This window comes from Pseudophryne corroboree, chromosome 3, assembly GCF_028390025.1.
Source record: "Pseudophryne corroboree isolate aPseCor3 chromosome 3, aPseCor3.hap2, whole genome shotgun sequence".
Taxonomy (NCBI): Eukaryota; Metazoa; Chordata; class Amphibia; order Anura; family Myobatrachidae; genus Pseudophryne; species Pseudophryne corroboree.
The window spans coordinates 406197339-406219339 of NC_086446.1; the positions used below are offsets into that span (position 1 = coordinate 406197339).

Genomic DNA, 22001 nt, shown 5'->3' on the forward strand with positions numbered 1-22001 from the left:
GCCTACATCAACTTCAAATGTATAGAAAAATGCTAAGGCATGTAGTTCCAGATGCAGCAAATCCTATTTATTTCTGTATCACAAGATAACAGTAGGTTTAGTAAATCCTAGCACTGCAGAATTGTGTCTTCTACTAATATACGGGAACCTCTACTTCTACATATTTGAAAAAAAAAGTTCATTAGTAAACTTGGCCATATTTACTAAATTTGATTAACCGTATAATACTTCTGATATTATTATTATTATTATTATTATTATTATTATTATTATTATAGCACCTCCATGTAACACAGACACACACACTGTGGGAGGACGCCACAGCACCTGAATGACACTCACATAAATACAAGGACATGCAGATCCACACAAAAAGAGCTGTAGTTGTAAAGTTGGAAAATTTACTAAGTTTACCTTACTAAGCTTATTAATTATACCACTGACAACCCTGATAACCCAGTCATTGCAGTTTGGGTGCAAAAGGTCATGCAGGAACACTATATACAATTTGTAGCTATTTCTTATACATCTTCTAGAGTAAATATACTATTGTATCCGTGTGTCTCCAGCTGGTTTTAATCCAACATTTGGACCTGCCTGGATCAACCTGTATGGATCTCCCCAAAACTACACACTGAGAGATGTACATCGACAACTGAATGAGGGTCTTGGTGAGGGAATATTCTATCGAGGCCGCATCATGGTGGCTGTGACGCTAGAAATATTCTCCAATAATACTGTTCAGGAAAAGAAACCATTGCAAGCATTGAAAAATGCATTCAGCATGCTAAAATTAAAGAAGAAAAGCAAAAAAGCAACAGCAAAGGAGAAACTGAGTGCAGCTGCAGCAGCAGTAGCAGAGAGCGCCGAAGGAGAAGACGGTGAAGAGGACATGGAACAGCCTAATGCCGTCACAGTAGAAGTTAATGATATTCTTCCTATGCCAGAGGTACTGTACACATGCTAACATATGTTCTAGTTCTAGATTCCTAATTCTTCATTCAAAAGCACATTTTAAATGTGTGGTGCCAAATCCAGGGACATTTACTGGTATTTTTGGTACCAGTAATTGTTATGCAGCAGGTGTTTGAATAACTGAAGTAAGATTAACCTTAGCAGAACAGTAACTTATTTGATACTAATAAAGGGACCTTGGTCCACATCCTGCTCCCCCACCCCATATTATCTTATATCAGGGATGGGGAACATTTGGCCCTCCAGCTGTTGTTGAACTACACATCCCAGCATGCCCGCAACAGTTTTAGCATGGCCAAATAGCAAAACTGTAGCAAGGCATGCTAGTATGTGTAGTTTTAACAACAGCTGGAGGGCCAACGGTTCCCCATCCCTGTCTTATATGGAGAATAACAGAATTCTTACTGTACAATTAGTCAATGTTAAAGAAATAATTACATTAATATGGGCAATCTTTAAAACTTGATTTATGGGCCATATAATAAGAATTTACTTACCGATAATTCTATTTCTCGGAGTCCGTAGTGGATGCTGGGGTTCCTGAAAGGACCATGGGGAATAGCGGCTCCGCAGGAGACAGGGCACAAAAAGTAAAGCTTTAGGATCAGGTGGTGTGCACTGGCTCCTCCCCCTATGACCCTCCTCCAAGCCAGTTAGGTACTGTGCCCGGACGAGCGTACACAATAAGGGAGGAATTTTGAATCCCGGGTAAGACTCATACCAGCCACACCAATCACACCGTACAACTTGTGATCTAAACCCAGTTAACAGTATGATAACAGCGGAGCCTCTGAAAAGATGGCTCACAACAATAATAACCCGATTTTTGTAACTATGTACAAGTACTGCAGATAATCCGCACTTGGGATGGGCGCCCAGCATCCACTACGGACTCCGAGAAATAGAATTATCGGTAAGTAAATTCTTATTTTCTCTATCGTCCTAGTGGATGCTGGGGTTCCTGAAAGGACCATGGGGATTATACCAAAGCTCCCAAACGGGCGGGAGAGTGCGGATGACTCTGCAGCACCGAATGAGAGAACTCCAGGTCCTCTTTTGCCAGGATATCAAATTTGTAGAATTTTACAAACGTGTTCTCCCCTGACCACGTAGCTGCTCGGCAGAGTTGTAATGCCGAGACCTCTCGGCCAGCCGCCCAAGATGAGCCCACCTTCCTTGTGGAATGGGCCTTAACCGATTTAGACTGTGGCAGGCCTGCCTCAGAATGTGCAAGTTGAATTGTGTTACAAATCCAACGAGCAATCGACTGCTTAGAAGCAGGCGCACCCAACTTGTTGGGTGCATACAGTATAAACAGCGAGTCAGATTTTCTGACTCCAGCTGTCCTGGAATATATTTTCAGGGCCCTGACAACTTCTAGCAACTTGGAGTCCTCCAAGTCCCTAGTAGGTGCAAGGCACCACAATAAGCTGGTTCAGGTGAAACACTGACACCACCTTAGGGAGAGAACTGGGGACGAGTCCGCAGCTCTGCCCTGTCCGAATGGACAAACAGATATGGGCTTTTTTGAGAAAAAAACCACCAATTTGACACTCGCCTGGTCCAGGCCAGGGCCAAGAGCATGGTCACTTTTTATGTGAGATGCTGCAAATCCACATATTTGACTGGTTTTAAACCAATGTGATTTGAGAAATCCCAGAACTACGTTGAGATCCCACAGTGCCACTGGAGGCACAAAAAAGGGGTTTGTATATGCAATACTCCCTTGACAAACTTCTGGACTTCAGGAACTGAAGCCAATTCTTTCTGGAAGAAAATTTACAGGGCCGAATTTGAACCTTAATGGACCCCAATTTGAGGCCCATAGACACTCCTGTTTGCAGGAAATGCAGGAAACGACCGAGTTGAAATTTCTTTGTGGGGCCTTCCTGGCCTCACACCACGCAACAAATTTTCGCCACACGTGGTGATAATGTTGTGCGGTCACCTCCTTTCTGGCTTTGACCAGGGTAGGAATGACCTCTTCCGGAATGCCTTTTTTCCCTTAGGATCCGGCTTTCCATCGCCATGCCGACAAACGCAGCTGCGGTAAGTCTTGGAACAGACATGGTACTTGCTGAAGCAAGTCCCTTCTTAGCGGCAGAGGCCATAAGACCTCTGTAAGCATCTCTTGAAGTTCCGGGTACCAAGTCCTTCTTGGCCAATCCGGAGCCATGAGTATAGTTCTTACTCCTCTACGTCTTATAATTCACAGCACCTTAGGTATGAGAAGCAGAGGAGGGAACACATACACCGACTGGTACACCCACGGTGTTACCAGAACGTCCACATCTATTGCCTGAGGGTCCCTTGACCTGGCGCAATACCTGTCCCGTTTTTTGTTCAGACGGGACGCCATCATGTCCACCTTTGGTATTTCCCAACGGTTTACAATCATGTGGAAAAAACTTCTCAATGAAGTTTCCACTCTCCCGGGTGGAGGTCGTGCTGAGGAAGTCTGCTTCCCAGTTTCCATTCCCGGGATGAAAAACTGCTGACAGTGTTATCACATGATTTTCCGCCCAGCGAAAAGTCCTTGCAGTTTCTGCCATTGCCCTCCTGCTTCTTGTGTCGCCCTGTCTGTTTACGTGGGCGACTGCCGTGATGTTTTTCCCACTGGATCAATACCGGCTGACCTTGAAGCAGAGGTCTTGCTAAGCTTAGAGCATTATAAATTTACCCTTAGCTCCAGTATATTTATGTGGAGAAAAGTCTCCATACTTGATCACACTCCCTGGAAATTTTTCCCTTGTGTGACTGCTCCCCAGCCTCTCAGGCTGGGCTCCGTGGTTACCAGCATCCAATCCTGAATGCCGAATCTGCGGCCCTCTAGAAGATGAGCACTCTATAACCACCACAGGAGAGACACCCTTGTCCTTGGATATTGGGTTATCCGCTGATGCATCTGAAGATGCGATCCGGACCATTTGTCCAGCAGATCCCACTGAAAAGTTCTTACGTGAAATCTGCCGAATGGAATTGCTTCGTAGGAAGCCACCATTTTTACCAGGACCCTTGTGCAATGATGCACTGTTTTTAGGAGGTTCCTGACTTGCTCGGATAACTCCCTGGCTTTCTCTTCCGGGAGAAACACCTTTTTCTGGACTGTGTCCAGAATCATCCCTAGGCACAGCAGACGTGTCGTCGGGATCAGCTGCGATTTTGGAATATTTAGAACCCACCCGTGCTGATTGTAGCAGTATCCGAGATAGTGCTACTCCGACCTCCAACTGTTCCCTGGACTATGCCCCTATCAGGAGATCGTCCAAGTAAGGGATAATTAAGACGCCTTTTCTTCGAAGAAGAATCATCAATTCGGCCATTACCTTGGTAAAGACCCCGGGGTGCCGTGGACAATCCAAACGGCAGCGTCTGAAACTGATAGTGACAGTTCTGCACCACGAACCTGAGGTACCCTTAGTGAGAAGGGCAAATTTGGGACATAGAGGTAAGCATCCCTGATGTCCCGGGACACTATATAGTCCCCTTCTTCCTGGTTCGTTATCACTGCTCTGAGTGACTTCATCTTAATTTGAACCTTTGTAAGTGTTCAAAAAAATTTTTTTAGAATAAGTCTCACCTAGCCTTCTGGCTTCAGTACCACAATATAGTGTGGAATAATACCCCTTTTCTGTAGTAGGAGGGGTAATTTAATTGTCACCTGCTGGGAACACAGCTTGTGAATTATTTCCCATACTACCTCCTTGTCGGAGGGAGACTTGGTAAAGCAGACTTCAGGAGCCTGCGAAGGGGAAACGTCTCGACATTCCCATCTGTACCCCCGGGATACTACTTGTAGGATCCAGGGGTCCTGTACGGTCTCAGCGCCATGCTGAGAACTTGTCAGACGCGGTGGAACGCTTCTGTTCCTGGGAATAGGCTGCCTGTTGCAGTCTTCTTCCCTTTCCTCTATCCCTGGGCAGATATGATCTTATAGGGACGAGAGGACTGAGGCTGAAAAGACGGTGTCTTTTTCTGCAGAGATGTGACTTAGGGTAAAAAACGGTGGATTTTCCAGCAGTTGCCGTGACCACCAGGTCCGATGGACCGACCCCAAACAAGTCCTCTTCCTTTATACGGCCATACTGTGCCGTTTGGAATCTGCATCACCTGACCACTGTCGTGTCCATAACATCTTCTGGCAGTTATGGACATCGCGTTTATTCATGATGCCAGAGTGCAAATATCCCTCTGTGCATCTCGCATATATAGAAATGCTCTATAGTCAATAAAATACTGTCCCTGTCAAGGGTATCAATATTTTTAGTCAGGGAATCCGACCAAGCCACCCTAGCTCTGCACATCCAGGCTGAGGCGATCGCTGGCCGCAGTATAACACCAATATGTGTGTATATACTTTTTATTATATTTTCCAGCCTTGTCAGCTGGTCCTTGAGGACGGCCCTATCTATAGACGGTACCGCCACATGTTTTGATAAGCGTGTGAGCGCCTTATCCACCTTAAGGGGTGTTTCCCAACGCGCCCTAACTTCTGGCGGGAAAGGGTATACCGCCCATAATTTTCTATCGGGGGGAACCCACGCATCATCACACACTTTATTTAATTTATCTGATTCAGGAAAAACTATGGTAGTTTTTTCACATCCCACATAATACCCTCTTTTGTGGTACTTGTAGTATCAGAAATACGTAACACCTCCTTCATTGCCTTTAACGTGTGGCCCTAATAAGGAATACGTTTGTTTATTCACCGTCGACACTGGATTCAGTGTCCCTGTCTGTGTCTGTGTCGACCGACTAAAGTAAACGGGCGTTTTAAAACCCTTGACGGTGTTTTTGAGACGTCTGGACCGTACTAATTGTTTGTCGGCCGTCTCATGTCGTCAACCGACCTTGCAGCGTGTTGACATTATCACGTAATTTCCTAAATAAGCCATCCATTCCGGTGTCGACTCCCTAGAGAGTGACATCACCATTACAGGCAATTGCTCCGCCTCCTCACCAACATCGTCCTCCTACCTGTCGACACACACGTACCGACACACAGCACACACACAGGGAATGCTCTGATAGAGGACAGGACCCACTAGCCCTTTGGAGAGACAGAGGGAGAGTTTGCCAGCACACACCAAAAACGCTATAATTATATAGGGACAACCTTATATAAGTGTTTTCCCTTATAGCATCTTAATATATATATAAGCATATCGCCAAATTAGTGCCCCCCCTCTCTGTTTTAACCCTGTTTCTGTAGTGCAGTGCAGGGGAGAGCCTGGGAGCCTTCCCTCCAGCCTTTCTGTGAGGGAAAATGGCGCTGTGTGCTGAGGAGATAGGCCCCGCCCCTTTTTCGGCGGCCTCGTCTCCCGCTCTTAACGGATTCTGGCAGGGGTTAAATATCTCCATATAGCCTCCGGAGGCTATATGTGAGGTATTTTTAGCCAAAATAGGTATTCATTTGCCTCCCAGGGCGCCCCCCTCCCAGCGCCCTGCACCCTCAGTGACTGCCGTGTGAAGTGTGCTGAGAGGAAAATGGCGCACAGCTGCAGTGCTGTGCGCTACCTTTAGAAGACTGAGGAGTCTTCTGCCGCCGATTCTGGACCTCTTCTTACTTCAGCATCTGCAAGGGGGCCGGCGGCAAGGCTCCGGTGACCATCCAGGCTGTACCTGTGATCGTCCCTCTGGAGCTGATGTCCAGTAGCCAAGAAGCCAATCCATCCTGCACGCAGGTGAGTTCACTTCTTCTCCCCTAAGTCCCTCGTTGCAGTGATCCTGTTGCCAGCAGGACTCACTGTAAAATAAAAAACCTAAGCTAAACTTTCCTAAGCAGCTCTTTAGGAGAGCCACCTAGATTGCACCCTTCTCGGCCGGGCACAAAATCTAACTGGCTTGGAGGAGGGTCATAGGGGGAGGAGCCAGTGCACACCACCTGATCCTAAAGCTTTACTTTTTGTGCCCTGTCTCCTGCGGAGCCGCTATTCCCCATGGTCCTTTCAGGAACCCCAGCATCCACTAGGACGATAGAGAAAAGGATATTAGCATCAGTTGACAAGTATGTAAGTACTGCATTAACATTACATGGTCATTTATTAAGTACCATAAGTACCATACAGTATATTTATCAAGGGTGGATTGGCAACTTAAAGTGGCCATATTTAGGGGAGACCAAAGTGTTTGTGGGACAACCTCAAAAGTAGACAATGATGTAAAAAAAAAAATTCCTTAGCATTTTAAAAGGAAAAAAAAAATCACTTTACCTTTGTTTAACTGTACCCAACATTTGAGCATTCAGTGACTGATATTCAATATATAGAGCATTCCACTGAAAGGCATACAATACAAAGATCATCCCAGTGATCACCATATAATACAGAAAGAATCCCAGTGTCCTACATACAATACAAAGAACATTCCAATAGTTAGAGCATTCCAGTGACCACTATATAATAGAGAGCATCTCATTGACTGTGATACAACACAGAGAACATCCTGGTGACCACCATACAATACAGAGAGCAACCTAATAACATCACTAAAGTTTATTCCCCTGATAATTAATTAACCCATCCTCAAAATTATGAACGCCATCATCATAACAACAACACCTTTCAACTTTAATAAATGTGCTATTACACACTTCCCTCTGCGCAGTTAAAACGGTATCGTGCAGCCTCACATACACCTATGGGAATAAACACCATAATTCCTCAAATGTAGATAATTTTCAAGAATGGTGTAGGTTGTGGCTTAATACCCAAAGGATGTGATACATTCACTCCACCTTTTTATGGTATATAAGGAGGACCGATTAATGTTATTTAGACAGATTTCTTCAAATGTGAATCCTCACAAAAAGCAGTTTATAACCCAAAAAATTGATAGAAAAATTGATATAAAAACAATTCATATTCATTAACCTTCTAATGAACTCTCCCAGCCTTATCAAAATTGACCCCATCGAAAGCATTAACCCCTTCACCCTCAAAATGTATCTCAAACATGGTAACAACCACCCTTATTCATAATATTACCTTCCATTTCCATGTATCTGTTGCTGATCACTCTTCCTGTGCTGCTCCCACACAGCGCATCCAAAGTGTGTAGAACTGCAGGTCCACCATGACACATGAGGGGGAATTGTCATCCGTGAAGAGGTAGGGGTTGTGCATTGCAACAATATGCTGCATGGTCCCTTCTTCAGAGCGCACTCTATTTGGGTAGCTTTGGTTCACCAGACCACCCCACGGCTCCTCTGTCCTGCTCCAAACCTTACACCCTTCACTGAATAAAGAAGAAGAAGAAAAATCTTCAGGGGCCTTATGAAGCAGCCAGCTTTTCAAGAAATGTCCCGATAAGGCTTGTGGCCAATCCACCTCTGATATTGAGATACAGCTGCTGATTAAAAGGCAAATGATCTACAGTGTTCTTCCTATCTACTTGTTGTATTTCTGTATGTGTTTTAGGATGCTTTGGGAGTCAAGGAGGAGTTCCTTCTGTTTGGCGTATTATTTCAAGTCACAATGATAGACCCAAGTATTGGGCAGAAACCAGTTAAATTTGAGATCTCTATAGGTATGTGATAATTCTAATATTATTAATTAGACTGTAATACATCTGGAAAGAGTTTGATCATATCCTTTGGTGTCTTTTCAAGCAATCACAAGACTTTTACACCTACAGTATTTGTACTACATTTTCTACTGTTGTATGCAATTTATGATATCGGCATGTGTATAATATTTGAGATTATCTATGCCCTTCCCAAAAGTATGATCTGTATTGTACAAAAATGTTAACTAAGCTGTATGCTTAAACTGAGTGAATATTAATCTTAAAAGTATTTTATGATCTGTTCAACATTTTTTTTTTTGCCGAGATAAACATCTGTCGATGCAAGCAAGGCTAGCCATTACATCTATTATAATCACTGGTAGCGGTAGTTTGTGCTTGTTTAAAATTATCTTGGGAAAGTTTCATGTGAATACAAACAATATGGGTATCTATTAATGGAAGATTGCATTCCCAAATGTGTTGCTTTTTACTTACAACATGCACTACTAACATATTCCTACAATTAGTGTATACTATAGATTTACATTTTGCAGTATTGCTTAACAGACAATTTGAGTTTTCATGTAATAACACACCAGAAAAAATACAACTTGCCTTCAGTGGTTTTGTCCCTTTCTACCTATTTACCATTATTTATTGCATAGGAAACTACGGGAAAATTGTTGAAGTAATCACTAAATCTGCTAAAAAGAGAACAAAAGGGGAGTCGATACCTGAGGAGCAGCAGGGTCTGTTGGACACAGGTTCCGAAGATGAACTCAGTGTGGATCTTGTGGAAGACCAGCCGTTAAATAATGAAGCAAATGTCAAATCAGTGATACCCACAAAGAGGACGGAGCGTACAGAACCAGACAAGTAATTTATAGCAAGCTTAGAATTCTGGACAGATCTAATCCTTAGCAGCAATAACGTAATAGCTGCACTGTTGTTCTGGTAATTAAGGGAAGTCCAGGACATTAAAGTTTGTGTTAAAATCTGTATGATCATGAAAGTAAGATGATAGCATACATGACAAACTGGGAAGCAAATAAAGTAAAGTATGTAATTTTTCAACCATAATATTAGTACACAAAATATCACATATAGGGGTAAATGTATGAGGCAGTGATAAGAATGGAGAAGTGAGCCAGTGGAGAAGTTGCCCATGGCAACCAATCAGCATTGAAGCAGAGTTGCCTACCCTCCCGCATTCTGCAGGAGACTCCCTGAAATAGTAGCAATCTCCCTCACTCCCTGAATAGACCAGCAATCTCCCTGATTTTACTTTACATTCTTGGGGTAAAAAACGAAATCAGAGATACATACATTCAAATGAATTCATCTGTGCCATTTTCCTGCATTGTTATAAGGCACAATGATCGCTATGGCTACATGCATTTTAAATAAGGTTTCTCTTGGCCACTTACAGTATATGGAAGCTCTTCTAAAACACAATACACAAACAAGTCCTGAAAAATATTGGTGTCTTTTCTTCAACAAGTAGATCTTACAAACTTTGGGGATCATTTACATTTAAGTCATTTTTATGACACCTCTCTCAGATGTAGGTCACGTCAGCGCTGATAAGGTGTTACTTTCACAATCTCCCTGAAATGCTTTTTCAAAAGTATGCATTGAAGTAACATTTATAATTTGCATACTGTAAAATGATACAGAGCAGCCTGTAACATAGCAGAAAGGAGTGGATTGACTGGTACTTTATCTCTCTCCACTTTATTACTCTCAAAGGCTTAGTACATCTTCTCCATGTGGTCACTTTTTAGAATATTGGGGGTGATTCCGAGTTGTTCGCTCGCTACCTGCTTTTAGCAGCATTGCACACGCTAAGCTGCCGCCCTCTGGGAGTGTATTTTAGCTTAGCAGAAGTGCGAATGAAAGATTAGCAGAATTGCGAATAGAAATTTCTTAGCAGTTTCTGAGTAGCTCCAGACTTACTCAGCCATTGCGACCAGCTCAGTCCTTTTCGTTCCTGGTTTGACGTCACAAACACACCCAGCGTTTGCCCAACCACTCCCCCGTTTCTCCAGCCACTCTTGCGTTTTGCAACTCGAACGCCTGCGTTTTTCCGCACACTCCCATAAAAAGGCCAGTTTCCGCCCAGAAACACCCACTTCCTGTCAATCACACTACGATCAGCACAGCGATGAAAAAGCTTCTTTATGCCGTGAGTAAAATACCTAACTTTTGTGTAAAATAACTAAGCGCATGCGCTCTGCGAACCTTGCGCATGCGCAGTAAGCGACTAATCGCAGTATAGCGAAAATCGGCAACAAGCGAACAACTCGGAATGAGGGCCATAATACAGTATGCAAAACCTGCATGATCTCTAGTTTGGAACATTATTTCTCCATAGGGTCTGAACTACAAGCATAGGTTGTGGTAAATGCAAGCAGCACCTTTTAGTTAAATAAGTTACCGTACTGTGTCATTTTTCAGTTTTATATTTAGCAGACAGTTTGGGGTATATACACTAAACGTTGATTTCCATCATTTTCTTTTTTTTCTTTTCTCAATTTCAAATCGATGGAAAATTATCAAAATCAATGTTGAGTTTCCAAGGCTAAAACACACATTTACTAACAGATGATTTTTTTTATATTAATTATGTAAATGTTAGTAAATGTGTGTTTTAACTCTGGAAACCCAATATTGATTTAGATTGATTTTAATCAATTTAAAATCGATGGAAATTGACATTTCAGAAATACACCCTCCAGAATGAACAAATGTGTCTTCTAAATGTTGGTGAGTTTTAGGCCAGTGATGGGGAACCTTTGGCACTCCAGCTGTTGTTGAACTACACATCCCAGCATGCCCTGCTACAGTTTTAGCATGGGCAAATAGCAAAACTGTAGCAGGGCATGCTGGGATGTGTAGTTCAACAACAGCTGGAGTGCCAAAGGTTCCCGATCACTGTTTTAAGCGGAGATAATGTACACTAATGTGTCTGTGCAATTTCAAAATGCAGTTATGGTATTACTGCAGATATTCATATACATGAAATGTATGCATGGCCAATGGAGGAAATGTTACTCTTGTCCTGCTTATTTCTGTAGCTCATACAACTACATACCAATGGGCAATGACAGACCATGTGCATATGTGTGGAGCTACTGGGAGGACCACAGCTGGAGGCTATACAATTCCAACTGGATAGTCAAGATAGCTGAACGCCTGGTAAGCAGTAAAACCTCGTATTACACCCTCCTATATAAACTGAACACCCTTTAGCACACAGTCTGTGAATTAATGATACACAATTAACCTTGCATGTTCTGTCTTAACTGTTCCTGACAGTACCATTGTTTCATAATCTTTACTCACACATGCAACACCCTATTAAAACTTAGAAAGTTCCTGAAGGAAGGACAGTGTCTAGCAGCATCAGTTTGTCCCTCTGAGTTTGTAGGGATCTTGAAGTCTCTAATTTCATTTGTGTCCCTAACACATATCTTGTTGTCACCTACGACAGGCATCAGGTGTGGGAGCCTGAGGAGAGAAGGTAGTGGACTGGTTTATTCTTTAAACATAAACTGTATTACTCAAATCCGTAAAAGGTTGCTTGGAGAATTGTCATGGTTTACTGCCTAGCTAATCCAAACGGTATCCGGACTCCAGGTCGACAACAAAAAGGTCGACACACCTTATGTCGACGCCAATTGGTCGACACACCTTAGGTCGACATGGACAAAAGGTCGACAGGAACAAGGTCGACATGGAAAAAGGTCGACATGAGTTTTTCACGATTTTTTCTTTTTTGGAACCTTTTCATACTTAACGATCCACGTGGACTACGATTGGAACGGTAATCTGTGCTGAGCGAAGCGGTAGCGGAGCGAAGGCACCATGCCCGAAGCATGGCGAGCAAAGCGAGCCATGCGAGGGTACGCGGTGCACTAATTGGGGTTCCTGGTCTCTCTACGAAGAAAACGACACCAAAAAAACATAAAAAACTCATGTCGACCTTTTTCCATGTCGACCTTGTTCCTGTCGACCTTTTGTCCATGTCGACCGTTTGTCCATGTCGACCTAAGGTGTGTCGACCAATTGGCATCGACCTAAGGTGTGTCGACCTTTTTGTTGTCGACCCTGAGTCCCAGACCCACTCCAAACACATCTGTGTTATGAGAAGAGTAATGAGACGCTAGAGGTGGGAAGGTGCAGTAGAACATAACCTTATACTAATACAAAACTAGGATTGTGTGAGAAAATAAAAATCAGTAGTCATTATTATTATGCTGTGCTTTTTTAGTTTTAACATACAGTATGAGACAGCATGGTTATTGAAGAAATCAGCATTACTGCCTCACATCACCGAGGTCATGAGTTAAATTCCTACTCAAGGCCCTGTATGTGCAGAGTTTTTATGTTCTCCCATGTTTGTGTGGGGTTTTCCTGCATGGACCAGTTTCCTCCCACATTCCAAAAACATACTGGTAGGTAAATTAGCTTCTGACAAAAAAATAACCCTAGTGTGTATATGTGCCAATATGATATAGGAATACAGATAGTAAGCTTCACAGGGGCAGGGACAGATGTGAATGACTGAAATATTTTACTCTAAAGGGCTGAGTAATATCTATGTATGCGCTATATAAAGAATTGTTTATTCTTTCACAACATTCCGTGCCCCAGTGGGGGCAACTAAACCACACAAACACAGCACAAACATAGAAACTCCACATACAGTAGATACTAGATAGCATGCCTAAAAGAAGAATCTACTTATCAAACAGCAGCAAGTTCACCATAAATAATTCTCTTGAGCAACACGTGACACAGACCGGCGGTTTGCCTACTTCTTTCAATGGAAGCAGAATTTCTGTTTCTATTGTGCTGCTTCTTCACAACAATATTGAATACGTATTGTAGTTCTTTCATGCCATCTAGCTTCAATACATGCGCTACATACAGTATGAGGAACATTTGACTCTCAAGTTCATTAAAGGTCAATAGAATAAACAAATGTCAGTGTTACAAGGATGCCATGTAATTGTAGATTTGACTGTTACAGGAACGTGGGCTTGATGAGGTAGAGAAATTGACAAGAAGACCTAAATCTAACCCAGAAATACGTCTGAAGCAAGTTCTGGAGGAATTTGTAGCTGGGTGCAGGTATATTATTTTTTCTGTGAAATAACTTGAAATGGGACGTTATATCAGACTATTATTGTAGTTTCATGGATCAGACCCTCACAAAGCTGACACTGTCAATAATGGTCTAATTCTGTGATGCATGCAATGTTCATGGAGTTGTGCAATTTTTTTGCTACTGCATGAAAATCCCTAAAAAGTCATAGTGTATGTATCCCATTGTGTGTATGCACATAGAGGTAAATTTACTAAAGCTTCTAAAACAGAGAATTGGCGATGTTGCCCATAGCAACCATTCAGATGCTGTCTATCATTTTCTGAAAGTCAATACAGAAATGATAGACAGCATGTGATTGGTTGCTATGGGCAGCATCACCAATTCTCTGTTTTAGAAGCTTTAGTAAATTTACCATGTACAGTGTATATATCCCATGGTGTGTACGCACAGAGTCATACAGTGTATATATCCCATGGTGTGTGTGAACAGAGTCATACAGTGTATATATCCCATGGTGTGTTCGCACAGAGTCATACAGTGTATATATCCCACGGTGTGTATGCACAGAGTCACACAGTGTATATATCCCATGGTGTGTGCGCACAGAGTCATACAGTGTATATATCCCATGGTGTGTACGCACAGAGTCATACAGTGTATATATCCCATGGTGTGTATGCACAGAGTCACACAGTGTATATATCCCATGGTGTGTGCGCACAGAGTCATACAGTGTATATATCCCATGGTGTGTGCGCACAGAGTCATACAGTGTATATATCCCACGGTGTGTGCGCACAGAGTCATACAGTGTATATATCCCATGGTGTGTTCGCACAGAGTCATACAGTGTATATATCCCATGGTGTGTTCGCACAGAGTCATACAGTGTATATATCCCACGGTGTGTTCGCACAGAGTCATACAGTGTATATATCCCACGGTGTATACGCACAGAGTCATATAGCGTATATATCCCACGGTGTATACGCACAGAGTCATATAGCGTATATATCTCATGGTGTGTACACACAGAGTCATACAGTGTATATATCCAATGGTGTGTACGTACAGAGTCATACAGTATATATATCCCATGGTGTGTACGTATAGGGGGACTAATTCAGACCTGATCGTAGCCGTGCGGCTACGATCAGCCACCATGACATGCGGGGGGACGCCCAGCAAAGGGCTAGTCCACCCTGCATGTCTGGCCCGCCACACAGATACAAAAGCATTGCATGGCGGAGATACTTTTGTACCCAAAGAGTAGCTTTCTATCAGAACAGCTCCTGCTACCCGTCGCTCTCCGGGTCGCAGCGGCCACGTGTAACATCACGCATCTGCTGCGGCCCGTCCCCCGCACGGTCTGGGCGCGCCTGCGTTGCCAGACCACGGCCCTTAAACAGCAACCCAACACCGCCGGCCCACCCAGCGAATGCCTCTGCCTGTCAATCATGCAGAGGCGATCGCTGGGCAGCGATGCCGATCACATCTCTGGCATGCACTGACACACTGCGGCGCATGCGCAGTTCAGACCTGATCGCCCGCTGTGCGAAAATGCACAGCAGCGATAAGGTCTGAATTAGGCCCCAAGTCATACAGTGTATATATCTCATGGTGTGTACGCACAGAGTCATACAGTGTATATATCTCATGGTGTGTACGCACAGAGTCATACAGTGTATATATCCCATGGTGTGTACGTACAGAGTCATACAGTGTATATACCCCATGGTGTGTACATAGGTGTTCCTGGGCAGTGACTGGGAGGTGGCTATTTAGATGTACCAAAATGCTCCATGTTATTGGAGTACCGCAGGTGTGTTGCTGAAATGGTTGCTTACTTAATCGCTCACATTGGAAGCCGTACTCAAAGGGAAAATCTACACCTACCACAGTGCGATGGTGTGACCGATGGTGGTAAACCAAGTGGTATTACAGCGTCTACAGACGCTCAAATTGAGCATCTCAGTCCTTCCACGCTTGTACCCCAGGGGAAGTGCTGATACCAGCACTAGCCTATAGTCACAGATGTGATTACAGCAGTAGATGACAAAGCGGTCGCAGCAGCGTACAACTCTAAATCAGCCTCTTATCTTCTGAAATGGTCCCGACTAAAAATTCATTGCAAAATATGACAAACACTGACCCCAAATGTGTACACTTAAGGTGCCCATACACCTAAAGATTTATCTTCCAATCTGGCTGGTTGGAACAAAAATCTGCCAGATTTTCGTGCCAAACAGCCAGATTGGAAGATCAATCTTTTGGTGTATGGGCAGCAAATCACCTATATGCCATACTAGCTGAAGTACACAGCTTTGTTCAAGTTTAAATCTTCAAGTTTTTAAGTTATCAATGATGTGGATATAACAGTCAACATTTTAAAAATAATTAGCAGTTTAGCAGCTCTTCCAATACACCCATGAGGTGGCTGCCCAGTGTCTTTTTTCTTTTTTTTTTTTGGTGTAGCCAGTAGCCCTAATCCCCAGCTTTTCTTTCTGTTCAGTTTTTTCAAAGATGGGTTTAAAGTTTTCTGTTATCAATGTTGCTATTCCTAGGCTTTTGGGTACACAGCATTTTTGTCTTCCCAACTCTATTGCTGCCAGTTATTTCAGTTCATTGATTTATGGTTATTTCTGTTAGTTATTACAGTTCATTAAAGTTTTTATCCACATCTATCCAGTGGACAGCTTGAACAGGCTCCCAGTGTCAAAGTTCTGTATGGCGTACACCAACGGGAGGTCCGACCAGGACCCCAACCCTTTAGTCTTCTTGGATCCAGTGTTATACTCTGCGAAGTTTTCATCCAAATCCATCCAGTGGAAGGCCTTGTCAAAGTTCTGCCTGATGGACACTAACAGGAGCTAACAGGAGCTCCAACCAGGACCGCACCCCCCTACTATGTCTTCTGGAATCCAATATTACCACTGTGTGAAGAGTTTGTCCAAATCCTTCTAATGGAAGGCCCAGAACAGGTCAAAGTTCTGCCCAGTGTACACCAAACAGAGTCTGACCAGGACCTCTACCCCTAATATGTCTTCTGGGTTCCAATGTTACCACTCAGTGAAGTTTTCATCCAAATCCATCAAGTGGAAGGCTCAGAATAGGGTGCCACCGACGGGAGGTCTGACCAAGACCCTATGCTGTTAAAACCTGGCCAAGATCCAATTGGACAACCTCTCCTTGGTTTCATCCCAATTGGTGCAGGAGTGTCTGAATGCATAAACAGACAGACAAACAAACAAACAGACTAATTAATTTTATATAGAAGATTTAGCAAGTTTTAAGCCTTTCAGTTTATTCCGCTAATGTCCATTCCCACCATGCTACATATACATTCCTTCAAAACTCTCCATTCCGATGGGAAGCTATGTGCAGATGACAGCACTCCATGGCTGAACTGTTCATTTTGCCTCAAACTACAGTACTGCCATGCTTTCCTGACCCTAAATACTATTTAATTAAGTCATGGGCAACACATGTTTAAATCTCTTACATCAAATGATCACAGCACCAATGGCATACTGCTTTATACCCATGTTCCTGTGATAGTTACCAATTCTGTGCCATGTTGATTCCATATTGTGCATAATAACCTGGAAGCCATGAACACATTGATGTGGAGTGCAATGAGCATTGTTTTACACAAATACAGATTTTAATCAAGTATATGGAGCAGTTGTAATAAATTTGTTGCCAACTTTCTGTTTGCAGGCAATACTCTCTGATTGCAGGAAAGAGAACTATGTCACGCCCCAACAACCTGGACCGCTGCAGGATGAAGTCTCTTCCCCGCAACATTGTAAGACTCTTCATGAAGCACTGAGCATTGTTTTATGTCTCAAGCGTTCCAATGATACAAAGACTTGGGCAGGCATATTGTTATTACAATGTGACTTTATCCCGTTTCGGGATGAATGTTTGTCTAACCCTTTAAATTATTGGAATACTTGAGACATTAAAGGATACTTTTTTATCCCACCTTAGCATGCATTATACTTTATCACCACAAGATTACCTTACCTGTTCATTCACAAACCCAATTTATGTAACACTCCCTCTTTCTCTGTAGATCATTTATGCCAAACAAGCACTTAGAGCCAGCCGGAGACTGACTAAGCATAATGTTAAGGAGAAGATTAATGATGGAAAGAAAATTCTAACAAAAGTTCGATTCCTGGCTAAAGAGGTAGAGACATTTTTTTGGAGCATTTTCAGAAAGTATAGGAACTATTGCCTTTATTTATCAATGAGTGATAAATTTCACTGTAAGTGAAACCAGCCAATCCGCTCCTGTCATTTTTTCAAACCCAGCCTATGACATGGAAGTTAGGAGCTGATTGGCTGGTGTAATTTATCACTCACAGTAATATTTATCACTCATTGATAATTAAGGTTATATGTGCCTAATTCATGTTTGCACGTGTGATTTGCTCATCTTCGCAACTGCTGATATTAGGAATCGAAGCTGCTAGTCAGAAATGTATTTTTTTTTACCAGTTATTTATATAGCGCACACATATTCCGCAGCGCTTTACAGAGAATATTTGGCCATTCACATCAGTCCCTGCCACAGTGGAGCTTACAATCTATATTTCCTATCTCATCAGGGCCGGTTCTACACCTTGCGGTGCCCAGTGCGAAAGTTTCCACTGGCGCCCCCCCGCAGCGGCGGCAAAACAGTTAGCTTGTGAAAAATAGGGGCGCGGCTTCATAGGGTAGGGTCGTGGCCACAGTTATGCCCCCAGTAGCTGTGCCCCCAGATTAGCCCCAAGTAGTTGTGCCCCACAGTTGATTTGCCCCCAGTAGTTGTGCCCCCCTGTAGATTTGCCCCCAGTAGCTGTGCCCACAGTAGTTGTGTCCCCAGCAGATGTGCCCGCAGTAGTTGTGCCCGCAGTAGTTGTGCCCCCAGCAGCTGTGCCCCTGTTAATTTGCCCCCAGTAGCTGTTCCCCCTGTAGCAGTGCCCCCAGTATGTGCCCCCAGTAGCTGTGCCCACTGTAGCAGTGCCCCCTGTAGCTGTGCCCCTTGTAGCTGTGCCCCCAGTTGATTTGCCCCCAGTAGCTGTTCCCCCTGTAGCAGTGCCCCCAGTATGTGCCCCCTGTAGATCTGCCCCCAGTAGCTGTACCCCCTGTAGTAGTGCCCCCAGTATGTGCCCCCTGTAGATCTGCCCCCAGTTGCTGTGCCCCCTGTAGTAGTGCCCCCAGTAGTAGTGCCCCCTGTAGTAGCGATGCTTATAAACCCTAAAAGAAAAAAATATATACTTACCAGCCTCGCTCCTGCTTCCGGACCGCTGTTGATGCTGTCTCCGGGGGCTGGCTCCTCTCTATGGGAGAGACGTCATGACGTCTCTCCCATAGCAGCGCCGCACTGACACTAGGGGTCAATTTTGACCTCTAGTGTCAGTCAGGGATGCCGGCTGCAGCGGCCACACACGGCGCTCGCTGCATCCAGGGACGGGGAGCGGGGAGGGAGGATTTGTAGCGGCTCTTGCCACAGTGGCGCCCTCAGGGTAGCGGCGCCCCGGGCAAAAAGCCTGCTTGCCCGTGGCAAGAGCCGCTACTGTATCTCATATACATGCAGTCACATTCACGCTAGGATTAATTTTCTTGGGAGTCAATTAATCTACCAGTATATTTTTGGATTGTGGGAGGAAACCAAAGTACCAGTAGGAAACCCACGCAAGTACGGGGAGACTCCAAACAGTTAGGACCATGGTGGGAATCGAACCCATGACCTCAGTTCTGTGAGGCAGTAATGCTAACCATTACACCATCCGTAGAAATGAAAATAGGATTTTAAATACCTACCGGTAAATACTTTTCTCGTAGTCCATAGAGGATACTGGGGTTTCATTTAGTACCATGGGGTATAGATGGGTCCACTAGGAGCCATGGGCACTTTAAGAATTTGATAGTGTGGGCTGGCTCCTCCCTCTATGACCCTCCTATCAGGCTCAGTCTAGGAAACTGTGCCCGAGGAGACGGACACACTTTCTTAGAAGGATAGATAAGGATAGTGGTGAGATTCCGAACCAACACACACAAACAAGAGGAAGCCATGCTAACCAAACTTGAAACAGGAACAGCAACAGCTGAACCAAACAACAATACTTAACCAAGTAACAGTGCAGGAAGAATGAAGCATCGGGCGGGTGCCCAGTATCCTCTGCGGACTACAAGAAAATGATTTACCGGTAGGTAATTAAAATCCTATTTTCTATAACGTCCTAAGTGGATGCTGGGACTCCGTAAGGACCATGGGGAATAGCGGCTCCGCAGGAGACTGGGCACAAAAGTAAAAGCTTGAACTAGCTGGTGTGCACTGGCTCCTCCCCCTATGACCCTCCTCCAAGCCTCTGTTAGATTTTTGTGCCCGAACGAGAAGGGTGCATGCTAGGTGGCTCTCCTGAGCTGCTTAGAGTAAAAGTTTATTTTAGGTTTTTTATTTTCAGTGAGTCCTGCTGGCAACAGGATCACTGCATCGTGGGACTAAGGGGAGAAGAAACGAACTCACCTGCGTGCAGAGTGGATTGGGTTTCTTAGGCTACTGGACATTAGCTCCAGAGGGACGATCACAGGTTCAGCCTGGATGGATCCCGGAGCCGCGCCGCCGGCCCCCTTACAGAGCCAGAAGAACGAAGAGGTCCGGTGAAATCGGCGGCAGAAGACGTTCCTGTCTTCAACTAAGGTAGAGCACAGCACTGCAGCTGTGCGCCATTGCTCTCAGCACACTTCACACTCCGGTCACTGAGGGTGCAGGGCGCTGGGGGGGAGCGCCCTGAGACGCAATAAAAACAGAAATACCTTAGGATGGCAAAAGAAATACATCACATATAGCTCCTGGGCTATATGGATGTATTTAACCCCTGCCAGTTTTCCAGAAAAAAGCGGGAGATAAGGCCGTCGTGAAGGGGCGGAGCCTATCTCCTCAGCACACAAGCGCCATTTTCCCTCACAGTTCCGCTGGAAGGACGGCTCCCTGACTCTCCCCTGCAGTCCCTACAGAATCAGGGTAAAAACGAGAGAGGGGGGGCACTATTGGCAGCTAAATTATAAACAGCAGCTATAAAAGGGAGTAACACTTATATAAGGTTATCCCTATTGATATATATAGCGCTCTGGTGTGTGCTGGCAAACTCTCCCTCTGTCTCCCCAAAGGGCTAGTGGGGTCCTGTCCTCTATCAGAGCATTCCCTGTGTGTGTGCTGGGTGTCGGTACGATTGTGTGGAGGAAAATGATGTGGAAGCAGAGCAATTGCCTGTATTAGTGATGTCACCCCCTAGGGAGTCGACACCTGACTGGATGGTTGTATTTAAAGAACTACGTGACAATGTCAGCACTTTACAAAAAACTGTTGACGACATGAGACAGCCGACAAATCAATTAGTGCCTGTCCAGGCGTCTCAGACACCGTCAGGGGCGATAAAACGCCCGTTACCTCAGTGGGTCGACACAGACCCAGACACGGATACTGAGTCCAGTGTCGACGGTGAGGAGACAAACGTAATGTCCAGTAGGGCCACACGTTACATGATCACGGCAATGAAGGAGGCATTGAACATTTCTGACACTACAAGTACCACAAAGAAGGGTATTATGTGGGGAGTGAAAAAACTACCAGTAGCTTTTCCTGAGTCAGATGAATTAAATGAGGTGTGTGATAAAGCGTGGGTTTCCCCCGATAAAAAAGTGCTAATTTCTAATAAATTATTGGCACTATACCCTTTCCCGCCAGAGGTTAGGGCGCGTTGGGAAACACCCCCTAGAGTAGATAAAGCGCTCACACGTTTATCTAAACAAGTAGCGTTACCGTCTCCTGATACGGCCGCCCTCAAAGAACCAGCGGATAGAAGGCTGGAAAATATCCTGAAGGGTATATACACACATACTGGTGTTATACTGCGACCAGCAATCGCATCAGCCTGGATGTGCAGTGCTGGAGTTGCGTGGTCGGATTCCCTGACTGAAAATATTGATACCCTGGATAGGGACAGTATATTACTAACTATAGAGCATTTGAAGGATGCATTACTATATATGCGTGATGCACAGAGGGATATTTGCACCCTGGCATCAAGAGTGAGTGCTATGTCCATTTCTGCCAGAAGAGCGTTATGGACGCGACAGTGGTCAGGGGATGCGGATTCCAAACGACATATGGAAGTATTGCCGTTTAAAGGGGAGGAGTTATTTGGGGCCGGTCTATCGGACCTGGTGGCCACGGCAACGGCCGGAAAGTCCACCTTTTTACCCCAGGTCACCTCTCAGCAGAAAAAGACACCGTCTTTTCAAACTCAGTCCTTTCGTCCCCATAAGTACAGGCGGGCAAAAGGCCACTCATTTCTGCCCCGGGGCAGAGGAAGAGGAAAAAGACTGCACCAGGCAGCCTCTTCACAGG

At 44.4% G+C, this 22001-nt stretch overlaps 1 protein-coding gene across 1 annotated transcript in view; it reads left to right on the forward strand.

Annotated features, from left to right (window-relative positions):
- LOC135055750 (fer-1-like protein 4) overlaps positions 1-22001 on the forward strand; it is a 346065-nt gene that overhangs the window by 104650 nt on the left and 219414 nt on the right. Inside the window, exons 15-21 of the mRNA XM_063960172.1 lie at positions 570-949; positions 8397-8505; positions 9150-9360; positions 11562-11682; positions 13520-13620; positions 17318-17405; positions 17676-17792. Of these exons, the coding sequence (XP_063816242.1) occupies positions 570-949; positions 8397-8505; positions 9150-9360; positions 11562-11682; positions 13520-13620; positions 17318-17405; positions 17676-17792 (1127 nt within the window). The remainder of the gene's footprint in view (positions 1-569; positions 950-8396; positions 8506-9149; positions 9361-11561; positions 11683-13519; positions 13621-17317; positions 17406-17675; positions 17793-22001) is intronic.